The sequence below is a fragment of the Myripristis murdjan genome, chromosome 16 (assembly GCF_902150065.1).
Source record: "Myripristis murdjan chromosome 16, fMyrMur1.1, whole genome shotgun sequence".
Taxonomy (NCBI): Eukaryota; Metazoa; Chordata; class Actinopteri; order Holocentriformes; family Holocentridae; genus Myripristis; species Myripristis murdjan.
In genome coordinates, this window is record NC_043995.1 from 20,514,924 (window position 1) to 20,527,120 (window position 12,197).

General features: G+C 41.6%; 1 protein-coding gene across 2 annotated transcripts; it reads left to right on the top strand.

The window, feature by feature from the left end:
• Positions 1–83: 83 nt before the first annotated feature.
• dbpb (D site albumin promoter binding protein b) lies at positions 84–11,353 on the top strand. 2 transcript variants are annotated; one of them, XM_030073475.1, is made up of 5 exons: positions 84–734; positions 1,016–1,292; positions 2,164–2,643; positions 7,133–7,392; positions 8,837–11,353. In XM_030073475.1, the coding sequence occupies exons 2-5, from the start codon at positions 1,103–1,105 to the stop codon at positions 9,050–9,052; spliced, it is 1,146 nt and encodes a 381-aa protein (XP_029929335.1). In that variant the 5' UTR covers positions 84–734; positions 1,016–1,102; the 3' UTR covers positions 9,053–11,353. The 2 variants fall into 2 exon arrangements, with proteins under 2 accessions (XP_029929335.1, XP_029929336.1); XM_030073476.1 differs by having other exon boundaries at positions 1,040–1,292.
• Positions 11,354–12,197: the final 844 nt, after the last annotated feature.

The window sequence follows — 12,197 nt, forward strand, 5'->3', positions numbered from 1 at the left end:
GAGTTCTCACAAGCACGCCCTCCCCCCCTCCTCTCTCCCCTCCCCTCCTTCTCTCTCTCGCGCCCTGTCCTGCGAGATGTGACGTCACGTGAACTGCCCGTGTTCGTTCCAGCTGAGAGGACAGCGAGTCGCGCGGCCCGAGCCCCAAAGCCCGTGCCCGTGACTGGATCCATCCGATGCTGAAAGTACAGACAGAGAGAGAGGAAAAGACCCCCCTCCTCCTCCTGCTGCTCTTCCTCCTCCTCCTCCTCCTCCCCCCGGCGCACAGCAGAGCGCGACAGGAGAGAAGAGAAAGAGCGATACAAGTTGTCATCTGACCAATAGGACCGTCCAGGCGCAGCTCTCGTCGCTGCGTTTTTCCTTACTCACTGTTTTCCTTCGCTGTTTTGGCCGAGGACGCTTTTTGTTTTTTTGTTTTTTCTTCTCGCTTTGCAACTATTTTTGAGCCCTCGTTTTTGAATCCGTACACAATTGACGATATCGTCGCTGGAAGATACCCTCCTGCAACTTTTGAAACATTTGAAACTGTCCGTGCAGTCTGCGGATTTCATTTTTTTTCCTCGGCTGTTTTTGTGTATTTATTATGGACAGCCCTCTTTTTCAGATCGGCTGACCGCCCCGTCACACGTCGGTCCTCGAGCTTGGTCTGTGGAGGAGTTTTAATAATATCTGCATCTGACTGCAATGGGATACTTGACGTGGAATTAAGCAAACTTAATTGCCTGCAAGCAAAGGTAAGAGTTTCACGTGGTCTCTCCTTATTTCATTTAAGTTTCTAAAACTATTTTATTAACAGTCTGTTCTTAAGCATTATTGAAAATAATTACAATACAATGGACGCCTATAATACCTTTGTACCAATGCACTGTAGTCAAAATGCTCTCTCCCGCCCCCTCCTTCTCCCTCCTCTCTCTCCCTCCCTTCCTCTCTCTCTCTCTCTCTCTCTCTCTCTCTCTCTCACACACACACACACACACACACACACACAAACACACTCACACATGCACTCACACAGTCAACATATTTGTCATTTTGATAGGTGCTCTGGTCAGTTTTTCTCGACCCCCTTTTGGTTTCTTTGTGCGACCCCGTCTGGTCCAGGATGTCCAGGCAGCTCTCCCAGCTCCTGACCCCCGACCTCCCCGCCGGCGCAAGCCCACAGTTTGGAAGTTGCACTCAGCCTGGAGGCTCCCTGCCTGGGGGACACCTCACCTCAATGGCAGGACTCAAATCCCTCCTGCAGCACCCCATGAAAGTGGACCAACGCTTAAAACCCCCCTGTGACGCGAAAGGTGAGAAACTTGCTCCTTTGATAAAATTTGATAATTGAAACTGTGTACAGTGCTGCTGTTGATGAAAGTGCAGCAGCCTAACACCGAGGCTGCACATGATTCATACAGTCTTCATTGTATAGTAGAGGCAGCCTGTTTCACCTGATCACTCCATTATTACATCTTCATCTCCTGCCACTTTATAGTGCAACATTTGGCACTGCTTCCACACATTTTCTCCTTCTGTTCCACCTAATGTTGCCGTGGTATTGGAGATATTCCTTTATAACACCAATATAACATTTTAATACAACCAACATTTCATTTCTGATCATTTTTTTCAGAATTTCACACAAAATTGCAAATATTCCAAGGATTTCATTTAATGATAACAATGATGTGATAAAATGTTTGGGTTTAGCTGTAATGTTATAAAGGCATGTGTTCTGCTTGCTTGCTTGCTGTGCCAGACATAGCCCCAGCTATTGTGAGATTTGTTCAGAAGCTTACTTATATGTTATGACAACAAATTGGTTTCAGCTCTTCCTTAATGCTGCAATTCAGCTACCATCTGGTCCATCTGTGAGTCTGTGTGTGTTTGTGTGTATGTGCATATGAGAGATAGAATGAGAGAGAGAGATTTCGCAGAAGTGCATCTGATGGGTGCACCTGCCACCCCATTTAGTTTTGCAAACATTGGAGAGTAGATGGAGAGTTGATGTTAGTTGCAATTCACCAGAGGCCACTGCCCAAAATATCTCAAGAAAAGCCTTTTGACGAGCAGAGCTATCCTGTATGCTGGAAACTGTTAAGGTAGTCAAACAACTCCAAACCATTTTTCATCAACTTCATCAACAATTAATAATCATTGTTCCCCCTGTCTGTTTGGCAGAGAAAGACAGATCTTTGGACATGGATGAGGACTCTTTGGGAGTGTGCTCCATGAGGAATGGCAGTGGAGTAAGCAGCAGTAATAACAGCAATGGCTGTGGAGGAGGTGGTGTAAATGGAGGAGGAGGAGGAGGAGGAGGAGGAGGAGGAGGAGGTTTCAACCAGTTCCTGGGGCCTCTCCTGTGGGATCGCACCCTGCCTGCAGATGGGGGCCTCTTCCAGCTTCAGTACATGGACTTGGAGGAGTTTCTGACTGATAATGGCATGGGCAGCATCCACAACAACAACAACTCCAGTTCGGCCCAGATCCCCTCTCAGAGCTCCCAGTCCGCCGTGCCCAACCAGAGCTCCCAGTGTCCATCGTCTTCACCCCCACCCTGCTCTTCATCCTCTTCCTCCTCTTCCTCTTCCTCACCGTCGCTCATTGGTTTGGAGGTGGCGCAGCCGCAGAGCCTGCTTGGAGGAACTGACTGTCTACATGGTGAGTTTACTGATAACCATTTTGACCTTGACTTGGATAGTAGAACCAGAGACTAGAAAATTAAGACAGTTGATGACATGAGAGTCATTGCATTGCATTGCATTCATCAAGATCACATCACTATAGCAATATCCCAAAAAGGATTCTGCAAACTCTGCAGAGTTTGGTAGGAGTTAAGTCGAAATGTTCCCCTGCCACTGACATTAGGCTAGTAGCCCTAAAATCCAATAATGTTCGAAATGCAGGCAAGGTTATATGATGTTCTTCGAATGTTCCCATGGGCTAGTGATTCAGCATTTCAGCTCTCCCCTTTGAGTTTATAACAAACACCATGGTGACCAAGCATTTTTCTGTCCTTTGGAGTCAAGCTGAAGGCAGGATACAAAGTCACAGGGCTATAAATGCAAAGTCAGTTTGACTGAGAAAATTTAGGTATGGCTGCCTAACAGTGACTTGAATTTACTTTTAAAAATGTGCCATGGTGCTGGCTTAAAATGCTGGTTCTTCCAGGGTGCCCTGTATGGTAGTATAAAGAGCAGTGAGAGATGTGGAAAAAAATACAGAGAAAGAGGGGAGGAGAAAAGAAAGAAAGAGGCATAGAAAATAAAGATGTCCAAAGCTATTTGATGAGTCAACCTCAGAGCAGTGAGAAAGAGGTTTGGTTTAGTTTGGCATGTGATCTGTGTACCACAAAATACAGCACAATCATCGTTCACTCCCAGCCAGTTATTCATGTGCAGGAGGGTCAAAACATCACTAGGAGAGAGGGAGAGAAGTGTGTGGAGTGTTTGTGGTTGCGTGTCTTTAAATCTCTCCCCACCTCACACGCTACAGCCATGTGCACGCGTCGGTACACGTGCCGAGGCCGTGAGTGCTGGAGTGAGAGAACTGGAGGCAGGGCCAGCAGATAATGTAGGCGGGGCCCAGGGGGTGAGGGAAGGATAGAGGAAGAGGTTCCCTGCACTACTGAACTTCAAACTGAATGTCTAATCGCAAAAGCAAAACTAAGCATATTGCATACAGAGAAGAATGACATATGGGATGTGAATACCAGCCACCTAATTAAATCCTGAAGCCTTCACAACAATGTGTCTGTTTATAAGCCATAATTAGGCCTGTGGATAATAAAGGCCTATGAATTTGAAATACAGTCCCTTTATATAATTTTTTTTTTTTTTTTTTTAATTTAAGTGTAAATAATAATAATGATAAAAAAGTATCCAGTTTAAGGGGGACTATCATTCAATTCAAGAATTTATATAAGACACTTAAATCAATTTATGTTAATAATTATGACCAATTCTTTGAAGTTTGAAACAAAAAAAGCTATTTTTTAATCAGTGGTCCCATGAGTGTTCCCATCCAAGACTTGCCCCATAGACACTGAACAGGAGAGGGATTCTGTGGATGTATTGGATGCTTACTTTAGTTTTTGCACCCAGATGAGTTTACTTTTATAGTTGCATTAACTCTATAAGCTATTTTATTTTATTTATTTTTATTTTATTCAATTTATAAAGGACAGTGTGCACTTTCATTAGCTTTTCAAAAGAATAAAAAGATGAGTGCACCAGATTTAACAAGAAAGCTAATTTCCATCTGTAGTCCTTAGCTAGATATGATAGATTAGGGTTGAGGCAAATTTTATGAAAGGATATCCCCTTGAGATGAACTGTTTAATGTAGAGGGGGTCCTAAACACAAAATCACAGTAAGATAAACCAGACAAGACAAAACAATACACTACAATACAATAAAACATATACAAAGGCTCTTCCTTCCCTAACCACACAGCAAAACCCCTTCACTCCCACATTACCGGCATTACATTACATTACATATGCATATAAATATAAAATAAATGCCAGAATTCTCAAATGAGATAATCTCGACTCATCTTTCTTGGCTTTGGCTGTAAGTGGCAAGGCTTGATGTTTTCTAATTGTAATTGTTTTATGGCATAAGGCAGTGGTGTCCAGCCATGTGCCATAGAGAGCCAAGAGGATGCCAGCCAATCCCTGCACCAGATGATTTCACTGATTACTTTCTCATTTTCTGCTTGAGGCTGTGCTGCTGAGTGAAGTCAGCTGGTGTAGCCTTTGGTTGGAATGAAAACCTGCACACTCTTTGGCTCCCCTCATGGCACATGACTGGACACCACTGGCACAGGGGAGAACAATAGGAGGTGGACTAAATAACAGAAACACCAAGCAGTTTATTAATATGAAGCACCGAATCAGCAATAGGGCCAGTGTTTTTGTGCTCAGAAGTTTCTCAGATCACCTTGGAATGCCGTCGTACGAGTCCTTAACAGTGGGTAGTAGTTTATTGAACCTTGATTCAACAAGAAACGCCTCCAGGTCTTTTAGGGACGATAGGGGTAACAATGTGCTTCACATTGTGCTCTCCAGAACCTCCTATTAAAGCAGGAATCGTAAGCTGTGCACGACTGAGTCTGTGCAGCTTTTCATTCACTATCATAGCGAATATCATTGACTAATTCCTCCTCACTGGTTGAAGGCGTACCTGTACTAACCATTGATATCACCTGGTGTAGTGATTAGTTAGAACGTAAATCTGCACACTCCTGGCCCTCTTGGCACATGGTTACTTACATCCCTGTCATAAAAGAATTAATGACGTTTAAATCTGGTGATTATAGAGTTCATGGGAGGCTTTCAAGGTCGGCTTGGTGTTCATTCTTGAATTTGTTTAGCAGTGTGTACGGAGGCATTATCATCTTGCAAAATGGGAGCAGATTACGAGGGAACAGAGTTTGCACCATAGGCAGCTCCTTATGATAGAAAACGCTCTCATATTCCTTGGTTGTTAGATCATCAGACATAATGGTTGCTCATATATTGTATTACAAATCAACCACCATGTTTAAAACTTGGCAACAGCATTATTAGTTAAACGAATGACAACCTGCTGTGATGCAGGAAAACAGGGAGACAGGCCACTCATCAACCTGAGTGACTTGTTCCATTGTATACAGATGCAGGTTTTGTGCTTCTTACCCCAGATTATGCACTTTTTGCATCGATATTTGATACAAGTGCTTTTGACTGGTACAATTTCTGTGTTATTGTGTTACAAAGGTGTTAATATTCTGGGCATTTTTGAGAATGGAGTTTTGTGGTGTTTCCATCGACCTTTTACTAATGATCACTGTTCCTTTGGCTGATATAGTTTTTGGCATATGTTGTCATAATTTTTGAGCTTGCTCCCCTCGTCACATTAACGAATTCTGCAGTCTTTGATACTAATGGACCTGCAGTTCAGACCCCAGCTATTTGGCCTCTTTGGAGCTCTGCCAGCAGCTGCATGCTGCTTTAAAAACTTAACATATCAAGTGCTGATTGTCAGACATCTTTCAGAGATGAGGTTTCCTACTAAATGGAATACAGAGTTATGAATAATGAATTGCCTGTGTAGTTGCTTTTTAATTGTGATTTAATTAAATCACTTTGCATATGTTTCTGTTGTTTTGGTCACCACCAGGTTATTTGAACACTTAAGTTTCTGTCCTTTTTGATGTTGTGTTAAGTATCGCAGTTTGAAGTTTAATATTGCAGTTAGTTAATTCTACTTTGATCATGTTCAGCATTCACAGATAATTAGCCATTGGTCAGAAGGTTTATTTTACTGTGTGTGTGTGTGTGTGTGTGTGTGTGTGTGTGTGTGTGTGTATGTGTATGTGTGAAGATAGATTAAGAGTAAAGCAGTGTTTGTGGTTTGATAGGGAGGTAAAGTCAGTTGTAAAGTTATACAAGTTAGGTGCATTAGGGCTTTTGAAGGGGGTGGGGTGAAGCATAGCCCTATACTGGCCCCACTTAAAGAACTGGTTTCAAGGGGAGGGTGGAAAGTTACATAACGTTTCCACTTTTAGTTTTCTCTATAGGTTTTTAGCTGTAGACGTCTCAGGTGCTCTTCAGGAACTTGTCATTAGTTTGATTGTATTGTTAACAGAAAATATTTTGTATTGACTGAACCAGTAAAGTATATGAGGTTGTGGCTTAGGTTTGCAAGAGCAGTGATTCTCAAACTGGGGTCCCTTGAGGCTCCAGGGGATCTCTAGGAAAATGAGAAATACTTAATTTTTTTTTTTTTTTTTTTTTTTTTTTTTTTTTTTTTGCTTTAATAGTTATAGCACAATGACTGGACGTTATATGCAATTGCAGGATGTTTTCCCAGTTTATAATTTCCTGTGCTACCCCAGTGTCCATGAAAAACAAGCTGGTTGAAAAGCCTTTTAGTTTGTTTGAAATCAATTTAGAGAGCAGGAATGTTGTTTGTTGCTTTTACAGTCAGGAGTAGCTCTCTGCTCCCACCTGGTGGTCAGGATGCAATACTGCAGGTTTCTGTATTTGCTCTGTGGCCTGCTGTCATCAGTAACTCATGCTTAGCGTTACACTGGAATTTGTTTCAGTTCAATATATTTGAGTAAAAAGTCTGAATCAGATTTTTTTTTTTCATTTTCCCTCCAGGGAGTCAGACAAATATGAATGACTCCTGTGAGTCACCCTCGTCCTCGTCCTCGTCCTCCTGTCCACCGCTGCTCACACCCACGAGCAATGGGCCAGAGGTGATGGGAATGTATGACATGGATCCATCAGACATGGCCCTGTCCAGTATCCCCGGCCAGGAAACCTTTGACCCCAGGAGGCACCGCTTCACTGAAGACGAGCTCAAACCGCAGCCAATGATCAAGAAGGCCCGCAAGATGCTGGTACCTGATGACATGAAGGTAACTAGAACAGCCTTCATTATGAATGGCTTGCAATGACATCTAACCCTGTTTGCAAAATTTTGTGACCTATGGGTCTTCCCGCTGCAATTGTCATTCATTAAGAGGAAAACTTAACGCACAGCATAACTTATAGTAGCCTTGTTTGGGAAATTATCTTAAAAGTGAATTGTTACAGCCTTCCACTAAAAGTAGGTGCTGAGTCTGACCTTAAAATGGTTTCGTCCAGTAGCTATTTATAGAGTAGCCTCATGTTTCAGTAAATAGTAAATGATATTTTTCATGAAATTTCAATAATATTTCATGAAAATGTTGTTGTCCTTTTCCTGTACATGTGTAACATTACTTAAATACTTAATCACTGGTAACACACATGCAAATAAGACTAAAGAAACCAGTAACAGAAATACAAAAAAAAAAAAAAAAAAATCTAACATTAAATGATAAATTGCTTAGACTTACAGATATTAAAGATAACAGCAAGATATTTGTCACAAGGAAATGAATCTGAGTTGGCCACTGTTCACTTTCCTTCGGTATATAATCCAAATATTTTACAGACACATTGTAGCACAGACATTAATGGGATATATCAGGATTTTGGGACATTCCTAGCTGTAAAATTAGTGCAAAACAGGAATGAAAACATTCATACTTTAGATATATGAAGCATGTAGAGCTGGTTTCACAGTAGTGCATAATCATATGCAAATACTCCCTGACCTCTCCACGATAAAAAGTAGCCATGCCTGAATTTAAGATACTGTTTGAGTGGGATAGACGTTTCTGCAAAGGGATTATGATATGAAAAACCCAAATTAAATTCTAGTAACATTGCCACAGTTTGCTGTTTCGTGGCATTGCTTAATGATGTGTTAGGAAGATGCAATATGCAACACACTGTAGATACATAATGCAAAATCTTGCTTCCAACCTTTGCAAAAAAAAAAAAAAAAAAAAAAAAAGTAGCAATCACTGAAATAACATGGGATACCTAATAATAGTCATTACCTTTACATGTAATAGTTAAAATTTTAGAATACTTAACTAGACAGCATTTTTTGTGGCTTGTCACCTGCTGGCACACTCAGACAAACTGAATACGGAGCAAACTTTGAGGATGAAAAATCTGCAGCTAACACAACGGGACCAAAGTGGATAGAGCGTCTCCCACACTCATTCATGGCTGAACACCTACATTCCCAGCACTGATATCACAGTTTCTCCGTGCGAGGACATCCTAATAAATTGCCTACACTGTCTACATGTTTGTTTGTTACATTTTCTAGAAACTGGCTTTGTATTCTGACCATGCTTTGACTATTTGATGTATGTATTCTTCCATAATAGTGTACACTGGAAAGTATTTGATAGGATCCCCTGACAGATACAGAAATAATTTATTTATATTGTTTTATCCCATTTCTCTCCTCACCTCTCTCAGGATGAAAAGTATTGGTCCAGGAGGTGTAAAAACAACGAGGCAGCAAAGCGTTCCCGAGATGCTCGGCGTCTTAAAGAGAACCAAATATCGGTGCGTGCCGCCTACCTGGAGAGGGAGAATGCCGCCCTCCGACAAGAAGTGGCCGAGATGCGGAAGGAACTTGGCCGCTGTCGCAACATCCTTAGTAAATACGAGAACCGCCTCGCCGACCAGTGATGAAGGGGAGGAGCAAAAGGAAGGAGAGGAGGATTCAGTTGGATTAATTTTAAAGACTCTCATTTTTACGGTGGCATGATGGACAGAATGGGGTCCGAAGATGGTGGTGATAATGACGAAGATGATGATTATGATGATGATGAATGTATGAGACAAGGAGAGGGGTTATATATTGAAGCTCAGGTGACTTGTTTAGTTGAGGTGTCTCAGCGGGTGGTCCTAAAAGGCGTTTGGGCGGAGAGATTAATTAAACAGGTGAAAGATGTGACTTTTAAGGGTTTTGTTATTGGAGAATTGTATATTTTTATAATACTTAGAGGGAGAGCAAATTTGAAGAATAATTTTGTATATTTTCTACATGACTGGGACATAGAGACATGGAATGCTACAGAAAATATCTTTTATTATAGATGAGTCAGGAGATGATGCTTAACAGGGGGTCAACCATAGTCGGGTATTTTTAGACTTGATAGTCAGGATGCAGCAACACGGGCTAGGAGGTTTCAATTGTAATATAGAGAGCAAAATGATCTTAAAATTGTATAGTTCAAGATTTTTGTGGATTTTACTCAAGCACTTAATTTTAATTGTTTTGTTTCTGTCACTGGGAATGGGCATGCTGAGGCACAGAGAGAAAGAGAATGAGAGAAACTGGGAGGCAACATGTACCCCGTGCAGCTCTTGTCTTGACCAGTCTGATGTATTATTATTATTATTTTTTTAAATAGAGCAACTTCATCCTATTTAATTGACTTAGTGCTTATGTTCCCACTTTACCACACCCCCGGTATCTGTCATATGGCAATATTAGCGTATTTGTACGATTTTCCCACGATTGGTACATGTTTGTCCAGCCCATGTTTGTATCTTTGACTCTTTCTCTCTCTGTCCCTGTTGAGCGTTTTTACTCTGTTCTGGTGTATGATATCTTACCTAAGCTGGTGAAAGCTGGTCTTGATGCCCTGGGTAACACAGGCCCTCAGGATCTTCTTGTTGAGTTGTTTGGACATTGCCCTTCCTCCTCCAGATCCATTTACAGCTGCCCTCACTCTCAACTTATCTCCGTACAGTTATAAGCTAACTCTCCCCCCATTTTGTCCAGTGGCTCCCTCTTAACGAGACAGCACATAGAGCAGTCAAGGTCTCAATGTTTTAACATATTCTGAAACAGTCCTTCAATTTCCACAGGAAAACGCACATTGATTTTACTGAACTAACGTTAATTATCTTTATTGTCCGTGGCTCAGCGAGAAATATTGTCTACAGTGGATAGGCCTATACAGGTTTGTTGATTTGGTGGGGGTCTATAAAGTGTGAATGTGAGGAGTGTATGAGTGTATTTCAGGAGATGGGCATCATGCTCCCATTGATTGGAATGGTGTAAATTTCTCAGATTTCTGGGATCAATAAAAGCCAAAACTTCCTATGTTGAGTCACAAAGCTTGTTGATACTGCGCTTTTTTTCAATGCAGCAGTCCTGTACTGTGTACTGTGTCTATGAGCTTCTATGTGCACCCACAACACCCACACAGGGGTGTGGTACACAACCAATAATGTTCCTAAAGGGGCAAGGGCCTGGCCAAACCAGTGATAGAGCGTGCTTTTTATCCCCTTAATGACCATGTTGAATAGTTACCATTACTGCTATTATTATTGTTATGATTATGATGATTGTTATCCCTCTTATTGTTGCTGTTCTATATTATTGAATGATTTTCTTTCTTTGGATGAACATGGTCCGTTGCACCTTTAAACATCTTTGAATCTCATGTGTTCCTCAGAGAGACTATTCAAACAGAAAACCCCCCACTTTCTACCATTTGCATCCTGCCTCAGATCTCCAAACGTTTTCCCTTTCTCTGTTCTGCCATGGACTATTTATACAGCAAACTCACCTCTCCCTGGCGGACTGCCATCTTGGTTTCTTTGACTATGGATTCCACAAACTTTGTTGGTTCATCCGATACCTCAAAGATGAGGTTCGTGCAGACTTAATTTACCATTCATTATGAACTTTTCCGTTCTCCACATGTGTATGGACTATGCACACAACGTATATGTTTCCTGATGGTTTATTTCAGCCTATTTTCACCTCAATCAGTGATTGTTTGCTCTCCCAACAGGATGTAGTCTCTAATATCCTCACACGTGGTTGATAAATCTTTTAGTGACTCTAACTGAACTACAACTATCCTGCTGCGTCAGTGGTGTCCATGGTGCCCAGCCCACCTAGTGCTGGTTATTTGGATGTAGTTGAGATTTCCCACAAACACCAATAAAAGATTGTTCTCATTCACTGTTTCTCCGTTTTCCTGCGCTGTTTTGTGACAAGTTGGTCCCAAGTTCTTAGTTTTTAGCAGTTCTTGGTGCCTCTGAAGCCTGTTGTTAAACTCTGTCCGATTGAGCCTGAGTTAATGCCCAGCTTTGACTAGAAGAATGGGCAGCAGAGGTCAAACTACATAACACTTGATTTATTTGGTTCACTTCACCCTGATTCTGATTAAGTAACCAGACAATTATTTATGTGGTGAAAAGTCTTGAGACGGCCTGTTTTGATAATCTCCCAGTTTGTTCCACATTGTGTACATTCTTCTAATGGGAAAAACAGCCCAAATAAGCATCGTTACCCAACACAGCCAATGTTTCCATTTCGTATTGAAGGAATAGTTCACATATTTCCTCATTAATTGTACTCCCTGTGTATGGGGACACTGTGGTCACAAATGGGATCCATTCTCACTCTATAGAGCAGCTGTTTTAGACACCGTATTGGATAGTGATAAAAGGTGTGAGAGTTTTGGGATGAAAGGAGACAAAGGATAGAACTACCACATGCATACCTATATACATTAATTAAGGAAGTAAGAAACAAGACACCATGTTTGTGTGGAGGCTGTGTGTATGCACATCTTTGTAAGGCAGGACATACTGGATTTACAACAGGTAAATACATCAGTTTACTTAGTTGATTGCATCCCTTGTTTGTTTGTTCCATGCGGGGGCTATAGCATGTATGTGTGTCATCCCCTTTATCTGCTGTCTCGACAGAAATGGGTGAAAGGTCCTTTCAAAGTGGAATTTTTTCCCCAGTCCTCTCCTCCTCAACACAAACCAGATGTGTGTTCCTGGGCTGTACCCTCTCTCT